Below are 27,493 nucleotides of genomic sequence, written 5' to 3' on the forward strand. Positions count from 1 at the left end.
GATGGATCTCAAAGTGTCTCCCACAGTGGGCAAACTCACAGTTCACCAGGCTAGGAATCTGCCCCTTTTGGGCAATCAGAAATGGCCCCAGTTGGATGCTGTGCTCTTTCTCTCAGGCTTGGTAGAGTGTTGCATAGCCTCCCATATGCATAGGGTCCTGTCCTGGTGACCTGTCCTCTGTACTTCAGTTCTCTGGTCCTACACAGGCAGTAGAGCTTTGCAGTATCGATGCTTCTGAGTTGTATTCCCTGACAGGCTTTTGCTCCGGAAGGGCTGTGGCCAAGCTGTCTGTAAAAGCCCAAGCAAACTTCTGCAGTCCAGAGGCGGGATCTCCACACCACTGGAAAGTGGGAGGGAGAACAGGGTGTAGTGGTGGATTTTGTTTTAGAGCCTGTGTTTTTGTCTTTACTCCTAGTAGCATGGGAGGTTGGGGAAGGGCGTCATTTATTATGACAGAGATGGATTTATACTATGGATGCAAGAATGTTTCAACATTAGGAAAACAAACAACATAATTATACAAAAATAGAAACACACAAGACCACCTGATTGTCTCAATAGATACAGAACATATTTTTTTTAACAAAGTATAAACTTTCTTTTATGCTAAAACAGTAACAACCTACCTACAAAGTATAAACTTGGAGTGACCTCTTTTTAAATATCATATAAAGTATCTATCTAAAAGTCAAAAAAGTGAAGGAGTAAAGCAGGGATACCCACTCTCCCCATTATTATCTGATACAATTCTAGAAATGCTAGCACCACCAAGATGAAAAGAGAAAGAAATTAATAGTGTAAAGATAGGCAAAGAAGAGATAGAACTATCCCTATTTACTAGCGAAGTGATGGTTTACTTAGAAAATCCTGAGGAATAAACAAAGGTACTAATTGAGACAATTAATAGTGTTAGCAAAGTAGCAGGCAATAAAATAAACCCATAAAAATCATAAGCATTTCTAAATAATAATCACAAAATCCAAGAGGAAGTAATAGAAAGGAATAACTTATTCTAAAAAATTAAAACATGAATAAAATATGTGGAGATTGAACTATCAAAGCACTTGTATTAAAAAAAAAATGTGTATAGAGTGAATTCCAAAATGTTCCTCAGGAAATAGCAACAGCTTAAATAGCTGGAGGAGTATTCAGTGCTGATGACTGGCATGACAAGGATAGTATGACAATACCATCGGGGTTAATTTACTGATTTAATGCTATAAGAATTATAGCATTATAGCATAAAAGGGATAATTTATAAAAATTCAATAAAATAATAACAGAAAATTCCTTTGGGGGAAACAAAAGATTTAGAATATCAAGGGAAATAAAGAAAAGAATAGCACTTCAAGGTACGTTATAAAGCAGTAATTATTAAAATCATTTGGTATTAGTTAAAAGATGGAGAAGTAGACCAAGGGAATAGAATAGGAAAAGGAGAACAGAAATGATGGAACTCAATAACCTAATGTTAGATAAGCCAGAACACATAAATTACTTAGGAAAAAAATCCATATTTAATTTTTTTAAAGGCTAGGAAAATTATAAAGTAGTTTGGCAGAAATTAGTCCAACACTTTACATCATATTCCAAAAAATTTAAAATATATAGAGGACCTCAATATTAAAAATCATATAATAAGCAATTACCAGAAAACAAATCATATATCACTCATATCTTTGGGTAGGAAATGTTTTCTTAACTAAACAAGGAATAGAGGCACTTACAAAATGGACAATTTTGGTTCTACAAAATGGTAAAGCTTTTGCGTGAATAAAATTAATTCATTTAACTTAAGGAAGCAATCAAATAGAGAAAAATCTTCGTATCAGGTTTTTCAGGTAAGGATTTGTTATCCAGACAATTAACATATGTGTGCATGCATGCGTGCACACACACACACACACACACACACACACACACACACACATATCATTCCCTAATACATAAGTAGTCAAAGGATAAGAACAAGCAGTTCACAAAAGAATTGGAAACTATTAATAATCATATGAAAGAATGCTCTAAATCACTAAAAACAAGCCATTTTATCTAATGCTCTGCAAATTGGCAAAGATGACAAAAGATGGGATAGTCAATATTAGAGAGGTTGTGGAAATATAGGAACACCAGTGCATTGTTAGTGGATCTATGAATTAATACAACCATTCCGGAAAGCAACTTAGAATTAAGCAAATGAATTTACTAAAATTTCTATACTCTTTGACCCAAATATTCTACTACTAGGCATATATGCCAAGGAAGTCACTGACAAGAAGAAAGTTCTCATATACACCAAAATATTTTTTTAGCAGCACTTATTATGATAGCAGAAAACTGGAAATAAAGTAAATACCGATCACCTGAGAAATAGCTTAACAAACCGTGGTACATGAATGTATTGCACTATTACTGTACTGTAAGAAATGACGAGTGAGATGAATACAGAGAAACATGATAAGATTCATACAAACTGATGCTGAGTGAAGTAAGCTGAACCAAGAAAATAACGTACACAATAACAACAATGTAATTAGAACAACAAGCACAAAACAACCAAAACTGAATGTTGTTGAATTACGAAGAACAAGCAGGCCTCAAAGAAGAGATATGAGAATATACTTCTCCCTCCCCTCCTTTGCAGAGGTAGGAGATTCACAGAATGAAATATGGTATATATTTTTTGGCTTTTTTTAATGTATTGATTGGTTTTGCTGATTATATGGGATGGCTCTCTCTGGGAAGAATGGAAGGGGAGGGATGTAGGAGGAAATCAAGGTGATGTAAAAACAAAAGATAATCAGTAAAAATTTATTTTAAAAATGTAATAGAGCACTTGTGGACCACAAAATACAATAAAAGCACTTCTATGTGCCAGACACTGTGCTAAGTGATGGGAGTACAAATATAAGCAGAAAGAAAAATGGTCTTTGCCCTCTAGGAGCTTACATTTTTTTTCCTCAATTTATTTATTTATTTTAGTTTTCAACATTCACTTCCACAAGATTTTGAGTTCTAAATTTTCTCCCCTTCTCTCCCCTGCCCATACATTCTGATTACCCCTTCCCCCAATCTGCCCTCCCTTCTATCACCACCACCCCCCTCTCTTATCCCCTTCCCCTTCTATTTACCTGTAGGGTAAGCTAGATTTCTATACTCTATTATCTGTGTATCTTATTTCCCAGTTGCACATAAACACAATTTTTAACATTCATTTTTTAAAACTTTGAGTTCCAAATTCTCTCCCTTTCTCCCTCCCCACCCACCCTCATTGAGAGGGCAAGCAGTTTGATATGGGTTGTACATGTGTAGTCATGCAAAACACTTCCATAATAGTCATGTTGTAAAATTCTTTTTTGGGGGGGGGGCGGTCAGGGCAATTGGGGTTAAGTGACTTGCCCAAGGTCACACAGCTAGTGTCAAGTGTCTGAGGCTAGATTTGAACTCAGGTCCTTCTGACTCCAGGGCCAGTGCTCTACTCACTGCGCCACCTAGCTGCCCCATGTTGTAAAATTCTAACTCTATTTCCCTCCATCCTATTCCACCCCCCATTTATTCTATTCTTTGACCCTGTCCCTCCTCAAAAGTGTTTGCTTCTGATCACCCCATGCCCCAATCTGCCCTCTCTTTAATTATCCGCCCCCCATCTTTTCTCTTCCCCCCCACTTTCCTGTAGGGTAAGATAGATTTCCATACCCAATTGAGTGTATATGTTATTTCCTCCTTAAGCCAAATCCAATGAGAGTAAGGTTCACTCATTCCCTCTCACCTCTCCCCTCCACTGTAAAAGCTTTTTTTTGCTTCTTTTATGTGAGATAATTTACCCCATTCTACCTCTGGGAGGTATTCTAATCAGAAAAGACAAGACATAGCTGAAAAGCAGGGGTTGAGGTGGGGGGAGCAGGGTGAAGGTACCCACTTTAGGGGCATGGTAGAGAGCGCAGCCTGAAGAGGAATAAAGGATGTGTGTTGGCCTGGATACACTCCTTAAAGTACAAGTTCTGTGAGGAACCAAACAATCAGATAAAGAGGCCTCAGGGGGGGAAAGTATTTCCAGTGTGTGAAGTCCAGGGGTGGATCAAGCTTCCAGGGGAAAGTCAGGAGTGAAGTTCCTGGAGAGAACTTTATTAATGAGACTAAAATAATAAAACTTCCAAAGCTCAGGGATATTTATTCCAGTAACAACTAGCCATTCTAGATCAAGAAAGCATTCTCTAGGGGCAGCAGAAGTACCAGTAAAACTCCTGATCTCAATTTCCCTTAAGCTTGGCCTTTTCTAATTCAGGCATCCAGGAAGCTTCTCTAATCTTCTAAGGGAACACCCAGAACACGGCCCTGGATTCATGGGGTGTGAGGCCCTACGTGGGTCCTAGGAGGAAGGGAAAAGGAAGAGAAGGGAGTGGGGATAAAAGCATATGGAGGATGAGGAGGAACCAGACCTCTACTCCTGCCCTAAGCGCTGCAGTCACGGCAAGCTGAACACTCCCCCCTTCCCCACTCCTCATCCCACTTGCTATCCATACGCAGGACGACCACCCAAAGGAGCAACAGCGAGGTTAGATCAGCTATGGAATTACAAACAGGGCACCCCAACTTACAGCACTGACATAACAAAACCACCCTAGAATAAGTAGCACTGGAGGAGGAACTTCCTATAAATATTACCTAATTGTAAATAACAAAAGCACGGAACAAAATAAATAAATAACCTTCTTTAAACAGGGGGGGCAATTTCAGTTCACAATAGGCCTCCTAACATGAAATCCTGGTGTTAGGAGTAGTGCCAAGAACATGAGGTCCACAGCACGGACGGCGATACCTCCAGTGCCACCAACGGTCCCCACGGCAGGCCTAGGTCATCTATACCAAGGTGCCCAAGAGGTCACAGATGCCTCACATGCGACTCGCGGAGCCTGAGCTGGTTGTGGGACTTACTATGTATCACTGCCCACCATAATGAGTATAAAAAAACAATCTTACCTTCCCTATCATGAAAGAACAAGGTGCCTCTCAATAGTCCCACCCTTAGTCCCCTAAGTCCTTTCTAGAAGGAACTGTTTGGATCATCACAGAGAAATGAAACCTGACAATTAAGAGGGAACTGAATTATTCCCTGGACTTAAAGAACCTTCTGATGGGACAACCACCTCGAGGTCCATGTGGCTATACACAGGCTAATCCCTGAATAAGGAAAGAGGTCTGGAGAGGGTCACTTAGGACTATGTTCAAAAGTAGTTATCCTGATCAGATAAATTTCTGAAGGCTAGATCCAAGAAGCTGCCAGAAAGGAAAGCCATCCTACTTTTTAGGGAAGCACTGATTTATGAAAGACACATCTCTAGGAGACAGGATACCCAGCCCTGAAAATCAGGGATGTTATGAAGAAGCTCTTGTTTTAAAAGTCCATTCTACAAATTCAATAGTAAATACTAGCTGGCTGAGAGGAGTATGGGAGAAGGAAAACCTAGTCAATGAGGTAGCAATGGGCCCAAGACCTTCTTCCCAGTAACATGAGTATTTTGATCAGAAGAGATGGTACAAGGGGCAGGGCTATAAGCGTTCAATAAAGGCTTTGGTTGTGCTTGCCATAGTAGCACATTTGACTGGGAGTACAATCCCACATGCTGAATATGTATCCACTTGCCCTGAGATACAGACATAGGGCCAATATGATTGCTCTGTTGGTCAGATGCAGGTTAAGAACTATATTCTGATTAATACAAAGAATGTCACTGAATGGCATAATCCTTAATTGAAGAAGATCATCTGGCCTTGAACCCACCACATATAGATCACAGCTCCCACATCCAGATTTATGTCTCCAACCTTCAATCTGCCGTTCTTGTGAGATCATCAACTTGATCGTTCAACTGTGCAGAAGGTGAAAGGGGGGAAGGCATATGGTTCCCATTCTCCCTGCTGTCCTGCACCCAGACACTGATGGACACTATGCCTTACAAAAACTACATACTAGGAGACATCTGAAAAATCCCTTCACTGGTTCTGACCCCAAACTGTCCAATTCCATTATCTCCAGGCTTTAGACTATTCGGTCAAATTTATAACAACCTACAAGGAATCAGTACTGATAAAAATCTTGACTGTCCCATCCCTCAAGGCTTTCTCACATGTCCTTGCAGCTCATACCTTAGCCCCCTTGGAAGACTTTCCAGGCACCCTACTCCTCAAGTGTCTCTAGTTATTTCACTGATGGCCAAGGTCCATCTGTGTATACCTCTCATGAAAGGCAGAGCCATTGTTGAACCAAGCAAAACAATGTTCCTCAAGAGCTAGGTTCACATAGGTAGGGGCCCACTGGGCCTAGTAGAGGAGGAAAAATACTGGGGCTGGGCCTAGGTGTCTCAGCCTCTAGCAATATTACAACCTGTTCATAAAAGGTACTAATACCTGAGGAGCCTAGGTGAACATAACCTTAGATGTATCATTTCCATTTGATAATGGAAACTTCTTGTGCCCTACCAGTCTTGTTAGAGGACCCACATATCACCTAATGAGCAACTATGAATGAAGGGTTGCATCATCCATTCAGTATTAACTAGAGCCCAATAACAGGCAAGGAACTATTTTTCACAAGTTGTACAGTGAATGAACACTTCAGGATGCTGACCAAAGGCTCCACTTAGCCTGGTTCTTTTGGACAGAGGCCTCTAACAAGGCTCCACAGAATAATAAAGGCTCATGGAAAGACACTGCCTAGCAGACCAGGTTATAAAGCCTGTTCTAGCTCCCACTCAAAATAGACAGTCTTATGAATTACTTAACAAGGGACATCAGAATAATAAATAAGTGAGGAATATGGGTTCTCCAAAAGCCAAATATTCTAATATGTCTCTGAGCTTCCTTTTTAGTCTATTGGGGAAATCAATCAATAAACATTTATTAAGTACCTACTATGTGCCAGGCACTGGGAATACAAAAAAAGGCAAAAGACAGTCCCTACACCCAAGGAACTTATAATCTAATGGGGGAGATGACATGCAAACAAATATATACAAAGTAAGCTATATATAGGACAAATAGGAAATAATTAATAGAGAGAAGGCACTAAAGGGTTTGGGGAAGGCTTCCAGCAAAAAATGGGACTTTAGTTGGGACTTGAAGCCAAAGAGGTTAGTAGTTAGAAAGGAGGGATAATAATATAATAATAATTTCATGGAATAGTCAATTCCACAAGCTCTGATTTGCCTTGACCCACAACAACCAGTATAGAAGGTAATATAAAAGAAGTCCATACAGTAGCAACCTCTAAGAACTCATAATATTCATGCACTGGTAGACCTGACCTGACTTAGCCAATGCAGCCTCATTGTAATAAAGTGAAACACTTGTAGAAGATGTGATAGTTTACAAAAGGAAACCTATCTATAGTAGGCGAAAGACATTCAGGAGGGAAAGAATATTTTGTGAAGATATAGCCTTGATTCAATTCAGCAACAGTTCTCTGCTTCTGTGTTGCCTATGGTGGATCTACTGGTCAAGTTCAAGGAAGCAGCTAAAGCTTCTCATGCCTTGGCTCTTTTTGTACTTGGCAACCATGAAACTATGCCAACAGCCCAAGCCTTTAAATTTCAAGGACACTTTTAATGCCTTTTAAGGAAAAGAAGTGGCCTAATCTTACATAGCAAGGCATCCTGAAAGATAATTTTCCCGCCACATTTGTCTATTTCTCTACTCCCCTGATTGGTTACCACAAAGGAGACCCAAACAGGGGGTCTCCCACCTATCTCTACCACAGCAAAGGTGTTCCTTCCCTCCTAAACAGTAACAGGTGTACTGTTATGGATCTGTTGAGTGGTCCCCTTTATATATGTGGTGCTTTCCCCCCTTTCCAAGTTAGAGTGACTCAGGCCCCCACTGTCCTGCAATTGGGGGGGAAACTTCGGCCCTTGCCCTAGGGTGGTGATTCCCATTTAGTGTTCTGTGAACTCCTTGGGGGTTTGTGATGGTGATTCTAGAATTCTTTAACGGCACCTTCAAGCAGTAAATAACTGCCCATTTATGTTGTGTGTTTAAAGCATTACAGGTTTGTTTCTGTAACAATTCAAAACTGTCATGATCATGTACACAACAAATTTGGTATTTGTGTAGGAATTATATTGAACTGACTGCTTCAAAAACACACTATCTTCTTGCAGTTTCTCAACCTTTCATCAAGTTGTTTCCAAAACACCTCAGATATTCAAATACAAACTGATTCTCAGTGGGTGGTCAGATGCCTTGCATACCCTCATTTGCATTTTGTGTGCTGTACCAGAGTAGCTTCCATGTTCATTTGTGATTCTGTAATCGTATTTCATTAGCTGTGTACTTGTATGATCAAGATGTTATGAATGTTTGCTTTCTTATTGCATGTATGTCAGGATGTTTGAGGACTATAATTGTTGTGTATGCACATTACAAGCTAAATGGAAACCATCACAAATGTCCCACAGAAACAAACTTAATATTGCCTCTCATTTCAGTATTAAGGCTTATAATGGTAATCAGGGCAGGATTTTTTGCTGTTCTCTTTTGGGATGCGAAGGCTATCAAGTGCCTTAGAGTCTGGCCTTTGTTTGAATGGGGCAGGTAAAGTGGGATCCTTTTGTCTTGGGAGTGTTTCTCAGCACTAAGGCAATCGGGAGTCATTGATTGGAAATAATGTATATGATGTGGTACCAGTGATTAAACAACTTTCCCACCCCCTGAAGTTAGTGATTAAAGAACTAACTTTTCCACACCCTCAAACACTTAGATTCCTGAACTGCACATATGGACTGGAAGGTTCTCGTTTGACTTTTGGGGGTACACTCATTGAAAGAGTGTTGGTGATAAGACTCTGGGCAAGCCATTGAAACAGCCCCCTAACCACCCCACCCCCCACAGCTTTGATAACCCAGATGTTGGTGCTTCTCTGGTAACTATGAATTGTGATTTGATCAGACAATGTCTGTTGATCTGTTTGTAATTTCTGTTTTTATTGGCTCTGAAGTTTGGGGGGCTGATCTTTTCCCCTTGAACTAAGTGAATGACACATGTATTCAAGCAATATTTGTGAAATAAATTTAATGTGAAATCTTGCAATAATAAACATGAGGTCTTGCTGGATTATTTCTTTTAATTCTTACAGAATGTCCCATGTAAAATATTTGTAACTATTTTCTAATCAGAAGCTTATAATTTCATATTATATATACATATATACTTGTAGGTAGAATAAAATGTTATAGTTATTTGGAGCTTTAATATTATAAGTCTTGTATTCAATCCCTGGGAGGCTCACATTTCTTTTTTTGCTGTTGTTGAAAGGAGATTTGAACTGAGGTTTCCTAACTCCAAACCTGGAACTCTATCCATCGTACCACCTAGCTGCCTAAGAATGGCTCCGGAGAAGAAAGTGAGACTAGTGACCTTGTACAGCCCTCCCTCGCTCAAATCAAAGTCAACTGCAAGTCATGTCATCATTTCCCTGATGCCATGGTCCCCTTCGAAAACGAAGGATAAACACACAACCTGAAAGGAACAGAAAATGTTGGGAATCATTGCTCTAGGGGGACTAATTCCAACAGTTCTCCAAATTTATACAAAAATGAGTGGCTGTGAATAATCAGGTAGGGTTGTCCTAAGTGGGTGAGGATATCCTAATACTGGCAACCAATACTGCCCTGGTTCTAAATCTTCTGATGGAATTTTACTAACACCACCATGCATTAACCATGAATCATCTTGGTGACCCCATGTTTCAGAAGCTACATCTAAATTTCCTTATGGGAAAGGGTATCATCATCATTTACCTATCTAACATGGCAGTGATGACATCATGCCTCCTTGAATCATGTTCAGAGCACCTACTTATATGGATAGCTTCTCTCACTCAAAACTTCACCAATCGATTTGCACAGGCATATATAGTGAATGGTCTGGGCTGGGAAAGGCCTACTATAAACTGTGACTCAATTTAGGTGAGGCTGCCCCCAAAAGGCAGGATCTAATTGCATTTCAAGCAAGCTAGTAATGAGGAATAAGGAGTCCTAGGATTCATAGGAAGGAAGCATACACCCAGTCTGCCAAACCCATTTCTTTTGAAAATTTATATTTATAGAGCCGAAGCGTGCAGAACTCTCCATTTTACGCACCTAGCAAAGGATAAAGGGCAATCTCCATCCAGAGCTTTCCACTGATTCAGCTGAATATAAGAACTGTAACTCTCCCAGACAATGGAGTTCTGCACCTGATACAAAATCTGAACTGTCCCCATTAGCTTACACTCTTAGTAGTTAATGTTTACTCATTGTCCATCAATCCTCTGCCTCCAGAGGAAGACACTCTTTGGGAAGTAACATGGGGGGAAGGGAAGGGAGTAGTAACAGAACATCTCAATGTGAGTTCTAATTCGCACTTATTATTTATTATTCCTACTCGTAGTCTTCTCTCTCATAAGCCTAATCTTCGCTCCAGAGAACTCTCTAGGGCAGTGATCACGCACCCCACCTATAAAGCACTAGTCTCTTTTTCTGTTGATTCATTGACCACTTCTCTGCCCTCAGGGTCAAATTTTTTAAAAATTAAAAGCTTATTTAACTCTGCCTTTAATTGCCTGATTTTGTCGTTTGTTGTTGCTCAGTCACGTCTCTTTGTGAGGTTTTCTTGGCAAAGTTACTGGAATCGTTTGCCATTTCCTTCTCCGGCTCATTTTACAGATGAGGAAATCAAGGTAAATAGTGACTTGTTCAGGGTCATGCTGCTAGAGTCTGAGGCTAGATCTGAACTCTGGTCTTCCTGACTCAAAGTGTTGCAATCTATCCACTACACAACCTAGCTGCCCAACTGCCTAGTAACTATTAATAAAAGCCAGACAATATTTTTGCTCTCCCTATCAAAATCCTCAAGCATGTTTATCCAGCCAATCCCACAGGTGGAATGAGAGCATTCTCCTTATCCCATGCAAAGGGTTCCCCTCAGACAATGCTTTTGTTTCAGAAAGCCAAAATTCTCTACCTGACCACCCCATCAACTAAGACCCCCTGTCTGCCACAACATCCTTCCTTCCGCTTAAAAATGAATTTACTCATTAACTACACAAAATATTTTGGCCCAGACCAAACCCAGGCCATGACTAATTCAGATTTCGGGGTTGAAATGTACTGAGGCACCTGTGGACTATAAAATAAAATAAAAAATAACTTCACAAATGTGTTTTCCAAAATTAAAAACGGGCATTAACTCCGATAAAATGCTATTTTCCCCTTCACCCTCACCCAGGACTGCTTTTTGAATACAACTTCCTTGTTACTTCTCCTATTTCCCCACAATTCTCATCCTTGGGACGTCCAATCCATTTTACTTAACCCTTTACCCTCCCCCGCCCTCCCATTTGATTCCCCGCCCAGTCATATGCAATGGTTGGTAATTACTGTGATGTACAAAGTGTTTTCCTCACAACAAAACTATGAGGTGAGAGGTGTCTGTAATACCTTCATTTTTAACCTCAAGGAAATTGAGGCTCTGAAAGGTTAAATGACTTGCTCAAAGCCACACAGAGAGTGCCAAGATAAAATCACAGATCTCTTGACTGGTTTGGAAAGCTATTTCAGGGCTGCCCATATGAAATGTTTGCTCTCCATGTTTAGATTTGCACATTCAGATTTCAAGAGGTTCATTCACCCTACCAAGATCTGTGTCTGTGACAGCAGGTGGTGGTGCCCCTCAGTGCCCAAACTCTGATAGTAGGATTCAGCCATGCTTACTCCTCATATCCTTGTTGTATGTTTTTGATCATTACCACAAGCTTTCAGGTTAGGGTCATTAAAGTGTGAGAGCAAGCTTCCTAAGTATTAAAGCCTTGCTTTTACTGTGGTATTTGTCCCCTTTTCTCCCATTTCCTCTGGACCTCCTAATTTCTACCCACCCACCTTTCTTCCTTTGAATATCTCCTGTAGATTTCTTGATTATATTTGTAAAGCCATCTGGCCCAGCCCTCTGGTATTTATTGATTTCTATTGCTTATGCTGCCCAAACATTTTTGTGTCATCCTCATTCTGACATCCCATCTGGTTCCTCTGGCCCACTGCTATGCCCATGACCTAGGGGCTAACTGAAAATGCAATTACAACTATTAACTTTCTAGATTAAAAATGTGTGTTTATGTATATTATATATGCAATATATTGATATACACAATTATAAAGAAAATATACACATACATGTATATATGTAAACTCCTCCTCCAATGCCTTATTATAGCATGCGGTGACTCTGGAGTCTCAAAACCTGTACTAGCATAGTATAAGCTCCCATAGGTCCTACATGGAGCTGGAAAAGCTTTAAGTGAATGACTGTCATCCCAGGGCAGCATAAGTAAGTTCAAAGATGCTTAGCAGCAAGGTTACAGGTTTATTAGCATGCCTACAGGGTTATATATTTTTTTGGCCACAGCAACTCTTGAAGACCATCTACAAAGCTGAGACTGCAATCTTATCAGAGAACAGGCTGGGGTTGTGATGGGCATCAGTAAAGGGATGACCCATACAAATGAAACTGCAGATACATGAAGTATATAACAATTAAAACAGTTAAACACAAAAACTTTAAAGACTACAGCATTTAGAGAAAAAAGACATAGAACAAGATTTAAAGGCGGAAAAAGGCAACTTAGGTACAATTCATTATGTTTTTTTTTTATTAATCCTTATCTATTACAAATCGCCATTTAATCTAACCCTGGTTTTATCCCCAAACCTAAACAGAAAGCTTCTTTCTTAACTCACTCTGGATCTTAGTGCCAGATCTATCCTGAAGTGAGTACATGATTCCTAGATTATCAGGCCACTAAAACACCTTAGGCTTTTCCTTAGTTATTATTAACTACCTTAAGAATACTGTGACTGCCATAGTTACAGGATATGATTAAGTCATATAGTCATATGACTTTTTTGAACAACCAGTGGCTTCTTCATTTTCTTGCTGTATATTTTTTCTGGTCTTTCTAGCTCTCAAGTGGCTTGAGGAAGAAATTGTAGCCTTTATGTTTGTATTTCTTCTCCCTATTTATTTTCCTCTGTCCTAATGAGGAAATATGCAAAACATTTATTTTTGAGAAACAAATCCTTTCTGGTCAAACCTTATTCTTGAAGGATTAGTCCTACTTCTTCCCAACAGGTATTCTGAGCTGCTGGCTAAGGTCTTCTAGCAATTTCCAGGCAATGGTACCCTTACCAACTGCTACACTAATACTCAGGGAAGATAAAGTACTAGAGAAGTAATAGGAGAAGGGCCAAGATCTCAAAGGTGTGGTCTCAAGTGAAATAAACCTTGATTCCCTGGGGTGGTAGCCAGAAGCCACCTGTTACTAGGTAGCATTCTGTTTAGGGGTTGCCTTAAGCTCTTAATGATTCTTCATTGATTCCCCATCCTAATTTCTACAGGAACTATAAAAGTATGGGGATTGTGTGTATATGTTGGGGAGAAATGGAGGCAGGTAGGGGTGTTTACGACCTCTCTGCTTCTGTCTACTATGGATCAGGTCTGCGGGCCTTCTCAGAGCCACCAACCAGAAAAATAATTATTCTCTGCTTTGTTCCTGGGAATGTTCTATTCTTCTAGCTCTCATGTAGTAGTTATTGTAACTGAAGTTGAAGCTACCATTTAAATTTTTCTAAGATTTATTATGCTGTAGAGTTTTTCCCCAGGGGTCCCTCTTTGACATTTAATAAGGAATAAGCAAATTCTGAATTTTCCCCATATCTGCCGTGTTTTTCTCCCTTTGGCATGTGTACTCTCTGGTGCTGAGAAAGGTTTGACTTAGTACAGAAGGCTTTCTCACATTTACTACAATGATAAGGCTTCTCCTTAGAGTGGATTCTCTGATGTTTAATAAGATTTGAACTATGACTGAAGGTTTTCCCACATTCGTTACATTTATAGGGTCTCTCTCCAGTGTGAAGTCTCTGGTGTGAAATAAGACCTGCTTGCTGACTGAAGCTTTTCCCACACTGATTACACTGATATGGTTTCTCTCCAGTGTGGATTCTATGATGCTGAATGAGGCTGGCTTTGCTTCTGAAGGTTTTCTCACATTCTTTACATTTATAGGGTGTCTCCCCAGTGTGAATTCTCTGATGTTTACTAAAGTCTGAGCTATTGCTGAAGGTTTTCCCACACTCAACACACTTATAGCATCTCTCTCCTGGGCAGAGTTTGCTGTGGATTAAATTTGAGACTTCCCTTGACCCAGTCTCTTGCAAAGAATATTTCCTTGTTCTTTCTCCTATAGGTTTTTCCCACTGCCTTTGTAATGTACTTTCATGGTCATGTGCCTCTCTGTATTTGGTTTTCTCAGCAACATCACCTATGAATCTTCCTGATACCATTGCTGGAGGTTCTACTTTGGATATTTCATTTTTAGGTGTTGACTCTTCATTCTGAAGCTTGGACTGACAATCTGAAACAATAAATAGAATAGGCATATGTCAGTTCCCTGTGCTGGGAGAAGATAACTAATGGACTCTACCCTCCTCTAATTTGAAAGGTATTTAAGTTCAGCTTAATTATGGTCAGCCTCAATAAAAAGGACACATATAAATAACCACTAAAATCTAATGATCTTGGTGCAACTACAAACTCAAGTTTCTGAATTTATGTGTACAGGAGGTCTTCATTATCCAAGGATAGTTGGTACCAGAAAAAGTCCAAAAAGTAAATGTCCTTAAAATGAAGACCAACACTTCAGAGGTAAGGAGTAAAAAGTTCTGATGGAAACTTTATCATGAAAAATGAAACTAAAAATTAAGAAAATAAGTTTATTTTTTATCTTAGGTTTAATAAAATTTAAGTTATAACTAGAACCATGTACGAGTTCTCTAAATGAGTTAATGGTGTATCAAGTGTTACTTTTGGGGGGACAAGTTTTATGACAACATAATACCACATCTTTCACATCTGACTTTGCAAAAGGATCATAAAGAGGGCCATGGTACAAAAAATATTCAAGTGCTTCATCAATTTTCCCAAGGGCCTTTCTTAATGTTTTGTTATTTAAACCAGTCTCTTTCGAAATATCTACTGACAATCAGTAAATGGATTTACCCATAAAAGATGCTGACATAATGGGTGGTGATAGAAGCTAGTGTTAAGTGGGTGAGGATGTATGAGTAGGAATTATTGTTTTTTATATATATATATGTGTATATGTATATACACATATATATGCATATATATGTATATATATATACACATATATATGCATATATATGTATAAACCTTGTTTTATATAAACCTTGTCAGTGAATTCATAATAAATTTTTAAAAAAGTATAACCACTTTCAATTCTCCATGCAACTTCTTATGGAATAATGGATACAGAAAGGCCTCAGAGGGAGGCAAGTCAGGATTAAAGCCCCACCTCTGACACATACAGGCAAATCTCTTAACCTTTTAGTACCCTCCAGCCAACTACCTAAGATTTTAAGTTGCAGAATAGTTGCCAATATGAACTGGAAGAAGGAGATTCCTCATTAGTAATTCACTACACCTATGAAACCATATGTCCATACTAAAACAAAATGCACCCTCATAACTGTGGAGTCTCAGATTACAAACACTTGGATAATAAGGACCCCCTGTATTTCAAAATAGGGCAGAACACAGCATGGTATAGAATAGAAGTAGGTACATAGAAGTAATTCTGTATGACTACAGAACTGATACTAAGGAGAAAGGAGGATGGGGCCAAGCAGCAGGGCAGGGAAGGTAAACTGTGTTTGTGAAGGGGTCAGAAAAGAAGGGAAAAGCAAGGACAAGAGAATAAAAAGGGCAAAATGGGTAGATTAAGCAACAATTTTATTTTTTAAATCCTCAATCTCAGGCCTATTTGTTTGGATGAAGGCATTAATTCCCATGAGGTTTTAGCCTTCAGGTCTGTGTCCTTGTACTTAGAAATTAAATAATTATGGAAAAAAATTTGGCGGAGGAAGCAGATTGGAGGGGAGAATCTGATTATAGCAATTATTGCTTGAAATAAGAAGTCCATGAAGAAACCATTCTGTTTCAAAACCTTGCTATGGTATTTAAATGTTTTGTGATTAGGGAAGGAGAAAGGTATGTTTTGGTGAACTTAGATGGATGGCTGAGTAATCTGAAAACATATTACTTGGGGAAGCACTCCCTATACAATAAGAAAATTAGGAAAACTGGAAAGGAGTTTGGCAGAAATTAGGTTTAAATGAACATTTAACAATATATACTATAACAAGCTTAAAATAGATACTAAACCTGAATGTTAAAGGTCATGCTATTAAAAAAAAAGTAATAGAACCAGATGAGGACCTTTTCACTGCTGTTAGAATTCTTAACTAAAGAAGGGATGCAAAGAGATCACAAAAAATAAAATAGATTACTTTCATTATATGAAATTGAAAAGCCTTTGAATGAACAAAATTTCAGTGTAAAATCTTATCAATTAGGACAAGGAAAGGAGGGAGGGCAGGGAAGGATTTACATAGAGCTTGCTACTACATGTTAGGTACTATGCTAAGTGCTTTCTAAATATTATCTAATTTGATCCTCATAACAACCCCTGGGGGGTAGGTACTGTTAATATCTCCATTTTACAGTTGAGGAAACTGAAGCAAACTGTGTGACTAGTCCAGGGTCACAAAGCTAATAAGTATCTGAGGTCAAGTTTGAACTTAGGTCTTCCTGAATCCAGGCCTAGTGCTCCATATACTGCACAACCTAGCTGCTTTATGATAAAAAGGGGAAATTGTCAAATAAGAAAAAATCTGCATCAAATATTGCTGAGTAGAGCCTGATAGCCAAGAAATAAGAGACTAATACAAAAGATCAAGAATTGTTCCCCAATAGACTTAAGTGGCCAGAGTACAAAGACGACAAAGGTCTCAAAAGATTTGTAAGCTATTAACAACCATGTAAAACACAAGAAGATTGCAAATCAAAACAGCTCTTCAGGTTCAGGAAACTGGCGAAGATAACAAGATGGAAATGGTCCACATTGGAAGGGTTTCAGACAGAAAGACACCTAATACACTACTGGTCCAACCATTCTGGAAAGCAATTTCGAAATCATGCAACAAAATCATTATAGCAGCACTTTTTGTGGTAGTAAGGAACTGGAAACAAAGTAAACAGAAATGACGACTGTAAGATTAAAGAGAAGACGAAGAAGATCTGAGATGATACGATATGAAGTGAGGTAAGCAAAATCAGGAAAAAAAATCCACACTATGATCCCAAAAATGTAAATGGAAAGAAGAAAAACTACAAAATGCAACTGCATACTGTGTAATCATAATGATCAATTTGGCCCCGAGTAAGAGGAGAAAGCACCTCCCAGCCTTCTTCGCAGAGTATAAATTCTTATGAGTATGAAATTCTGCACATATTGTTAGACTTGGTTTGCAATGTTAGTTTTGCTAAGTTTCTTGCTTCCCTTCTCTTTCTTTTTAGTCTATTAAAATATACAACTCTCTGGGCAAGGGAGGGAGGATGGATATACCTGGAAATGAAAATGGTATAAAAACAAAGTACATAAAGGAAAGGGTTTTTTTGGGGGAGAAAAATAATAAAGCAGGATAGATCAGAGACACATCCATGATAATCATTAAGGGCCCAAATTAGTGTAGATTAGGAATAGCACAATTCTAGCTTTAAAAAATAGAAGAAATGATTGGCTGGTTAAGACACCTTTTTTTGGAGGGGAAATCCTGGCATTGGGGCTCATTCACCCAGTGAAAGGATATACCACATAATCGGAATCTCCCTTTTAGCAATCATGTGGCTCAGAAAGGTAAATGTCTTCCTCACACTAGGAAACAGAGAAAGAAATTAGCTAGTTAAGAAATAAAGGGGCGGCTAGGTAGCGCACTGAGTAGAGCACTGGCCCTGGAGTCAGGAGGACCTGAGTTCAAATATGGCCTCAGACACTTTACACATGTACTAGCTGTGTGACCTTGGGCAAGTCATGTACCCCCAGCTACCCTGCCAAAAAGCAATCAATCAATCAATCAATAAATAAATAAATAAGTAAGTAAGCAAATAAATAAATAAATAAATAAATAAGAAAATAAAAATGCTGAGCATCACTAGCCAAATCAAAAAGCCTAGCTGGAGGGCCAGGATACTGGCTGAAGGAGGCGGCTTGAGTTAACTGTGCCATGTTCTCACAAGACCAACTGAGGCTATTTTAAGCTGAGAAACAGCAAAGCTCACCTAGGGCAGTTTGAGTTGACTTTGCCACCAGAGAGCCTGGTCTGGGACAGGTATGTGTTCTCTAGGTAAGGAGGATATAAAAACAGTTTTAGAACTTTAGTAGGAAGCTCTTGAGACCCCACAAACTTCCTCGTTGATCACTTTTATCTTTCTGTAGTAGGGAGTGTTGGAACTGTTAATCTGAACCCTCAGACTCTGAATAATTCACTGCACCAGATGTGGAACAGTGAACACTCAAAAAACAGTAAAGCTGTTAAAAATTCAAAAGCTACACAAAAATGCATTTTTTAAGAGGGAATTTTGGTTCAGGCTAAGTTATTTCTATTCAAGCATGGAACTAGCACTAGTTTAAAATTAAGCAGGGATTAATAATTAAAGATTAATGGGAAAGGTATAGAATTATATCTGATATAGTCATAATGGCATCTCCTATTTAAATAGAATTTCTGTGCATATTTATTATATATTTATGTGCTTATAAATTTTTATGTGTTTTAGTAATTTCTATAAAAATTAACAAACTCCCTGTGGTGTGGAAGGAAGAGCACTGGCCTAAGAGACAGAAAACTTGGGTTCTTGTCCTAGATTAGCCACCAACCTGGACAAGCAAAAAGATAGTGGTGGTCTTAACAGAAATGGGGGAAGTTAGGAAGACAGGTGAATTGTGGGAGGGAAAATGAAGTTCTATTTGAGTCTGAAGTGCCTGTGGGACATTCAGTTTAAACTGTCTAATACTAATATATTGCAATGTAGGGTTTGCAGCTGAGGTGAAAGACTAGGAAAGGATATATAGATCTGATATTCATCTGCAAAGATATGAAAGACTGATTCATGGAAGCTGATGAGATCACATAGAGGTGGAATGTAGACAAGGAAGAGAAGAAGGCCTAGGGCAGGGTCTTGGGGTGCATTCAAAGTTTGACATGGATAATGATCCAGGATGGACTAAGAAAGGATGACCAGACTAGTAGAATAGTATTATAGTAGTATCATAATAATTTCAGAAAGACCAAGAGAGAGTCATCATAAGCTCAAAGACCAGAAGGACCTTAGAAGCCTTCCAGTCTAACCTCTAGTTGAAGAAACTAAGGACTGAGTATTCAGGAGGAGAGGTCTACAGTGTCAACCACTATAGGGAAGACAAGAAGACTGAGTACTAAGAAAAAGGCCACTGGATAGAAATAGTGGTGATTTCTGTGGATTTATTTTTTAAGTTACTCCTTTACTAAAATTACTGTTTCAATTAATTTCTTTGCTGATTCTTTTGGGTTTCCTAAGTAAGTCATCATGTCATCAACAAATACAGTTTTGTCTCCTTTTTGCCTTTAATTTCTTTCTCTTGTCTTATAACTATTATTACTAGAACTATATCAAGTAACAGTGGAGAAAATGCGCATCCTTGCTTAATTCCTGCATTTATTAAGAAAGATTTTAGTGTTCCTACTGCAAACTATGCTAGCTTTTGGTTTTCGATATGTATTTTTTTGGTCACATTAAAAAATGGCCCTTCTATGCCTATATTTTGTAAGGTTTGGGTTTTTTTTTTAAAACATAAATGAATGTTGTGCTCTATTATAATTTATGGTTTGGAGTGTTCCGTTTTTATTTTCATTTTTATTATTAGGAGCTTGAAAGATATCAATAAACATGGACACTTCTGTTTTGTTTTTAACATATTAAATATTTTCATTAATACAAATATATTGTCTTCCTAATGTAAACTACATTTGTACCCTGAAGATTCAGTTTGTTATTGTTCATTTAGTTGTGTCCTCACTGGGATTTTCTTGGCAAAGACTGATTTGCCATGTCCTTCTCCAGATCATTTTAAAGATGAGAAAACTGAGGCAAAAACAGGGTTAAGTGACTTGCCCAGGGTCACAATGCTAATAAGTGTTTGAGGTCAGATTTAAACTCAGAAAGATGAATCTTCCTGACTCCAGGCCTGGCACTCTATCCACTGCGCCATCTCGCTGCCCATACTGAAGATAAATATAACTTAATTTTAGGAAATAATTTTTTATAACTTCCTACAGTCTGTTAGGATTTTATTTCAAATTTTAAATTGATATGCATTAGTTCATAATTCATAGATATTAATCTATGTTTATCTTTCTTTGCTTTATCCTATCCTTGGTTTAAATATCAGGAGTATACCTTTCTCATAAAAGAATCAAAGATTAAGAAATGGAAGGTAACTCTGAGTCATCTACTCCAACCCCCCTTATTTTGACAGTTAAAGAATACTGAAGTAGTGTGCACTATTTTGCAATCTTAAGAATAAAATGATTCATTATTCTTTAAACATTTGATAGAATTCATTTACAAATCAGTCTGGATGAGGAAGTTTTTTCTTGGGCAGTTAGTTCCTTTACAAGTAGTTTGAATTCTTCTTTTCTGAAAGTGAATTGCTTAAGATTTCTATTTCTTGTTCTGTTAATTTAGCTATTTTATATATTTTTAAAGATATTTCTCTATTTTAACTTTTTGTTTGTTATGACTTCACTTTGTTCTATTATCTTAGTAATTTGATTTTTTCTCCCTCTTTTCTTTAACAGTATCTTAGAGTTCATCTACAGCATCAACTTCAATACTTACAGATAAAATTTTAAAATACTTCTCAAAGAAACAACAGACAATTTAAACAACTAGAGATTGAGTGTTCATGACTAAGTCTTGCCAATATAATACAAAGAATGACAAACCTACTTGAATTAATTTATGGATTTAGTTTATTTAGCTACACTACTCAAGCTACTATGGGGATACTTTATAAAGCTAGACATAATTATAACAAGAATTTATTCACAGGAACAAAAGTCTAGAATCTCTTGAGAAACTGAAAAAAAGTAGTAATCAAGAATAGCATTTTCAGACCTCATGTTATGCTATACAGCAATATTCATTCAAATTATTTGGTACGGACTTAAAAATAGCAAAGATCAATGAGAATAGGCTAGATAAAGAACTAGAACCAACTGTATTCAATAACCTAGTTCAATAAACTATTTGGGAAAGAACTTCCTATTTGACAATATATGCTGGGAAAATCAAAAAGCAGCTTGGAAGAAATGAGATTTAAAGAAAAGGCTAACTGGATTTAGTAATTAACAAATCACTAGAGAGGGCAATTTCAGCTAAGTGATGAGACTGGAATCCCAGCTGCAAGAGGTTGAAAAGTGTTGAGATCAAAGCACTACCATCTACAAGTCAGGGATAGTTAGTTGAAAGGTCAAACAGTTGTGCCTTAGAGGTTCGTGCCAAGATAGAAGCATAAGCAATCTTGTAAGCCTATTCAAGAGATGTTAGGATTTCTAAGCTCCTTAAGCACTCTACAAGCCTTTGGGGGGCTGGGTAGCCCACAACAGGACTTAGAGCATAGTCTACATAGCATTGTTACCTAGGTTTGTAATGCTACCAAGTGAAAATAAACATATGATTTATTAACGTATTAGAATTTATAAATAATAAATCTTGAATATTTGTGTTACAGTCCTCAGACTTTAAATGGAAAGAAATTGGGTAACGGCATCAGCAAGATCCAATCAGTGTTTCTTTCATGACATATTTCACTAAGTGAATGTACCTCTTGGTGTGCCACTGCAATTCTCTTTGAACACTGACTCTTCATCCTTCAAAGTACATGGGGTTGTTATATAAGCATACAGTGCACCTCCTTTAATCAATAATCCATTATATCCCTCCTCCTTGAAATCATTTGACTACCTCAAACACCATCAGTTAGTGACATCCATACCTCACTCCTGCCTAAAATAACCACTGGCACTTTCAGAATCTTACAAGTCCCTCTTTCCAACTAAGGAGAATCCCTATATTCTCTGTCACCACTGCTGCCTATAAAGCACACCTTTCTTTAGCCCTATATAACCTTCTAGTATCTCCAGCCTGTTTGCTCCCTGGCTAAAGTAAGTATTAAAACTACTTCCAGACCCTACCCAACCTACTCCTTGCCAGGAGTTAGAATCCCACAAGCAGCTTCCTTGGTCACTTCCAAAGTATTCCAGTACTGAAGTTTAATATTCCATCTTCTATAATTGTCTGATATGTGAGTATCTTGTTTTTTCAACTAGATTAAAAGTTCCTTGAAAGCACAAAACATATCTTATACTTTTGTTTGTATTCCTCACAGTGCTGGGCACACATTAAGCCTCAAGTACTGTTCACCCACTTTAAACTAACCACCGTGGCAAAACAATCCACCCTTCCCTCTCTTTAGATGAATCCCTTTCTCACCAATCTTTTGAAGAGGACGGGGATCCGCAGATTCACATTTCAACTGAGTCTCCATGGATTGAATCCGAATGCTCGGTGACTTCCTCAATGTCACTGGAGCTGGGAACAGGGGTGTCACCCCTTCCCAGAGTAATGCCTGTTCCTGTGTATGGGCTGAGACCTGGAAACAATTGGGTGAGGTTGGGCTTATGATCAATGAATCAACACGCATTAATTAAGTGCTTACTATGTGTGAGGCACTACAATAAGCAATGATAATACAATGCTAAAAGGGGGAGACCCCCCCCACACCCACCCCTATCTATTAATGAGTACATAAAGAATCCATATAAAACAAATAAATAAATAAAAGGTGCTTTTGCTAGGGAGTACCTAATAGCTAGGGAAAACCTGAAGAGAGTCCTCAGGGAACAACTCAGAGAGACAAAAGGCACTAGAATAAAAAAAAACCAGTTGCTTTCAGTTAACAAGCTATCAGGGAACAGAGGAGAGAAAAGAGGAACAGTTTTTTCTTGTTTTAAAATGTTTTAAACTCAGCCACTGTCCCAAATTCTGTGCCCATAACCCCTTGCTGCAATCTAAAAGTCTGCACCCCCAGTGTCCTATGACACAGAACCATCCTCCCTACCTGCTGTCCTGGCTCATCCAATTCTCTCTCCAAATCTTCCAGCAGCATCACTACCTCCTCACCACTTTCTGGATGTCGTTCCTGTAACCAGATCTGGAGTTCCTCTGGTAGGATACTCAGGAACTGCTCCAGCACCAGCAGTTCCAAGATCTCCTCCTTAGTGTGCATCTCTGGCCTCAGCCACTCACAACAGAGTGTCCGCAGTCGGCTCAGAGCCTCTCGGGGCCCAGGTGTCTCCTGGTAGCACAGCTGCCTGAAGCGCTGCCGCCAGATCTCCTGGTTGGGGTGACTAGATTCCTGCTCCCAGGTGGGATCATCTTCCACCTTGATTATTATAGGCCCATCCTGGTCCTGTAGAGCCTGAGGAGAAAGGATGGCAGTCTCTTTGGATTCTGCAGTCATCGTACAGGCTCACAGGGTGGTCTCCCTCCAGACAGGATGTGTGCTGCTGCTATCAAATCCCAAATGTCCTTTAGGCACCCAGAGGTTCCTGATGAGCTTCTCTTTAAGTTATTCTTTAAGAAACAGAAATTGTCATTACTGAAGAATAGCTGACATTTACATAGTGTATGCCCACACCTCCCCAGTCCTCCAACACACAATCGCATGACTACTTCAGCCTAAAAACAATTCTGTGAGGCTATACTGACTTCTATTCTCTTTGAAACTGCTACAAGTTCAATTAATTCAAAATGCATTAAATGCCTCCTATGTGTAAAGTACTTTGCTAGTTACTGGGATACAAAGACAAATGAAAAAGTTCTCTACCATGGAGGAGCTTGTGTTCTACTGAGAGATATAGCCTATCAGCAGATAAATAGAAGATAAGGAGGTAGAAGAAATCACTACCAAGGAGGAGGGAGTCCTTGAGCTGAACCTTAAAAGAAACTACAGATTCTAAGATGTAGAGGTGAAGCAATGCACACCTCAGGCATGGGGGGCACTTCTGTAGAGGTACAGAAATGAAGATGGAATGCCAAGCTGAGTGAAGGTCAAGGAGCCCACCTTGGCTGGAAGACAGATTGTATAAAGTGGGTAATGTGAGTGAAATATATTTAGAAAGGAGTATTTTCTGGGAGGAGTATTTTATCCTAGAAGCAACAGGGATCTGCTGGAAATTTTTGAGGAGAGGAGAGGCATGGTCAGCATTGGGCTTTACTTAAGAATATTACTTTGGCAGCTTTTAAGGAGAATATATTTTAGACAGCTAAGACCAGAAGGAACAATGGAATGAATGACCTTCCAATTAGGAAGCTACTGCAATAGTCCAAGTAGAGATGGTAAAGGCCTTACCTAAGGTAGAGAACAAAGAAGAAGAGGAAGAAATGACAACTGATTGGACTTTGTAAATGAAAGAGAAGAGGCAAGGAGGACTTAGAGGTTACACATGATGACTAGAAGAATGGCGGTGCCCTTGACATCAACAGGGAAGTCTGGAGGAACACGTGGTCTAAAAGTGTTGTATGAAAAACTTTTATGGCTGATGTTAAGAGAAAGACAATTTATTAGGGCCTCGGACTCTGAACTTTCACAAGCTTTCCTTAATGTAACTGGAGATATCCAAAAGTTAAAAAAAAAATCAAAGCAGGGTTAAGAAAGTCTGCTGAAATATCCTGTGCTAGCACATGGCAGCATATAGGCAGAGTGCCAGGACAATTCACTGAAATCAACATTTGTTAGTGGTCTTGACAATTTGATAGAAAGTCAAGTTACTTAAACAAGGATAAAATAATTTGTGACATCTGCTTTACTAAAATACAAATTGAAGAACACTACAATTTCAGAGCTAAAATTACCAATAAGCCAAAGAGCAATTTGAAAAGTCACATAGTAGCGCATCATGGACACAGTGCAGCGTTACCAGTGACAATTTTAATGACAAGTAGAATAAATGACATTGTAGAAGATGTTTTCCCAGCAAAAGGAGTCCTGATCTAACTACGCATCACTCAGATAGTTCTACGTGGTAGGTAAGGTTTTCCTGACTTCAGGCCCAGATTCGCCTCTCTGCAACTTCTACCCATTGCTTCTGTTTCTGCCCTTTAAATACCTGAACACAGCTACCATATTTCTCCTAAATATTCTCCAGTTCCTTCAAACAATCCTTATATGACATGAACTCAAGGCTATTCACCAGGAAGCCCTTCTCCAGACAAGATCTGGTTACCAATGTCTTTTCTAAAACAGATACCCAGAACTGAACACAAAATACACCCCAAGTTGTCTGATTAGGACAGATTACAACTGAGGCTATTTCCTCCTTAACACCTGGAAGCTAAGCCTCTCTTAAGCTTTTCTGGCAGTTATATTACACAACTGACTCATGGCAAACTTGATGTTCACCAAAACCCTTTGGTGGTTTCCAGATGAACTGCTATCTAGCCAAAAATCAAGTTCTTGAATTTAAATATAATATTTAACATACATTTTTATCTTATAAGATCAATTTTCTAGTCTGTCAAGGTCTTTCTGGATCCTGCCATCCAGCGTCAGCTATCCCACCTAGTTTTTTGTCATCTATAAAATGCACCATAGATGTCTATTTTATGCATTTTTTTTCTTCAAAGCCTCTCTGCTTTGCATGCCAAACACCCTTCTTAAGACTCTGATCATCTAGTCTAATTTTTACCTGGCCAAGAACCACCCAAAAGTGGTCATACAGACTTCATTAAACATATGACCTTTCCTGGCTTTTTGTTCATCAGCTCTTATGAGTTCAATTACCATTTCTAAGTAGATGATTCCCAGATCTGTATGTTCAGTCCTAGTCTCTCTCCTGAGCTACAGTTCCACATCACCAACTGCTTACTGTCACCTTGGACTAGAAGCCTTGCAGACATCTCAAACTTAGTATCATCCAAAACAGAACTCATCCTCTTTACTGACAAACCCTTTGCTTTCCCAACTCCCCTATTACTTTTGGGGAGACCACCATCCTTCCTGTCACCTAAGGCCTATCATCTCAATGTTATCCTCAATTTCTTGCTCTCATTCACCGTTCCGTTGCCAAATCTTGTACTTTTTACCTTCACAACACCTCTCCTTTACTTTCTCTTCTCACCACTCACAGAGCCACCACCCAAATTCAGGTTCCTAATCACCTCTTGACCAGACTACTGCAATAGCCTTCTAAACTGTCTCCCTGCTTGAAGTCTTTCACCACTCTGCTATCAAGGTGAATTTTCTATAGGGAAAACCTTACCCTATCATCCCCAAATCCCCCATGTACTCCAATGTCTCCTACCTACCTCTAAGATCAAATACAAATTCTTATTTGACATTTCAAACTTTCATAACCCAGCCCTTTCCTACCTTTTCAGTCTTCTTACACTTTAGCCCTCTCTATGCACGGATGCATACGGCCACTCTGACCTCTGCTTTTCTTCCTCTACTATGGCACTCCATTTCCCTTCTCCATGCCTTTGCACCGGCTTCCCCACGCTTGCAATGGTCTCCCTCCTCACTTCCACCTCCTGTCTTTCTCTGGCTTCAAGAGTCGGGTCAAATCTCACTTTCCAAAGGATGCCTAGCCGCTGGTGTCTTCCCCTCTGGGATCACCTTCCCTCTACAATGCATGTATCTGACACATGCATAAGATCCAGCTTTACCCCTATTCGAACGTAAGCCCCTGGAGGGTGGGTTCTTTCTTTGTATCCCCAGAGCTCGGCTCCTGCCTGGCACATCCTAAGTGTCTAATACATAACTGCGGACTGACCTCCCTTCTCTACGGTCTCCCTGCCTTTAATTTCTCCCCACTCGACTCCCAAGGTGAAGTTCCTAATGGGAAGGTTTTACATACCACGCTCCCACAAACTCCCACGAGCTCCAGTGGCTCCCTGTTACTCACCTCTAGGACCAAATATACTGTACAGTAGAATGTGTGGGGCGGTAAAAAGAGACAAGGGGCCTGGGTCGGCCACTTAGTACTGTGGAACCTCGACTACGTCACTTCCTCTCTCTGGGCCTCAGTTTCCCCATTTGTAAACCAACCCTTCCCTAAACCGGGCCCGCGCCGTCTGCGAGGCTCAGAAGTATCCGGGAGCCCCGAGCCCGGGCCCAGAACCAGTGTCTGCTCGCAGGAGGAGAAGGGGTGTGAGTGTGTATCGGGGGTGGGGGTTGGGGCCACACAACCTTCCCCTTCCCTCACCGCCCCCCCTCTTCCTTCCCGCCCCGCCCCCCCCCGCCTTGCTCTCTGCTCTCGCGGGAAAGGAAGAAGAGGAGGAAGGCCTCTTCCTCACACCTGCCCTGGGCCAGTTTGGGGGACCGCAGGAGCTCAGACCCCACCCCTTACCCCCCCTTTCCCGGAACCCTAACCGCTCACCAGCCCCGAACCGACCTCTCCAGAATCCTAGAGAACGGAACAATGCCGAGTTCACAAAGCCGGAAGTT

At 39.5% G+C, this 27,493-nt stretch overlaps 1 protein-coding gene across 1 annotated transcript in view; it reads right to left on the bottom strand.

Annotated features, from left to right (window-relative positions):
- Nucleotides 1-27,493, bottom strand: part of ZSCAN21 (zinc finger and SCAN domain containing 21) — a 45,120-nt gene extending 17,627 nt beyond the window's left edge. The window contains exons 1-3 of the mRNA XM_036766040.1: nt 27,426-27,493; nt 23,105-23,619; nt 22,477-22,636 (exon numbers count right to left, since the gene is read on the bottom strand). Coding sequence (XP_036621935.1) covers nt 22,477-22,636; nt 23,105-23,506 — 562 coding nt within the window. The 5' untranslated portion in view covers nt 23,507-23,619; nt 27,426-27,493. The remainder of the gene's footprint in view (nt 1-22,476; nt 22,637-23,104; nt 23,620-27,425) is intronic.

The sequence above is a fragment of the Trichosurus vulpecula genome, chromosome 7 (genome assembly GCF_011100635.1).
Source record: "Trichosurus vulpecula isolate mTriVul1 chromosome 7, mTriVul1.pri, whole genome shotgun sequence".
Taxonomy (NCBI): domain Eukaryota; kingdom Metazoa; phylum Chordata; class Mammalia; order Diprotodontia; family Phalangeridae; genus Trichosurus; species Trichosurus vulpecula.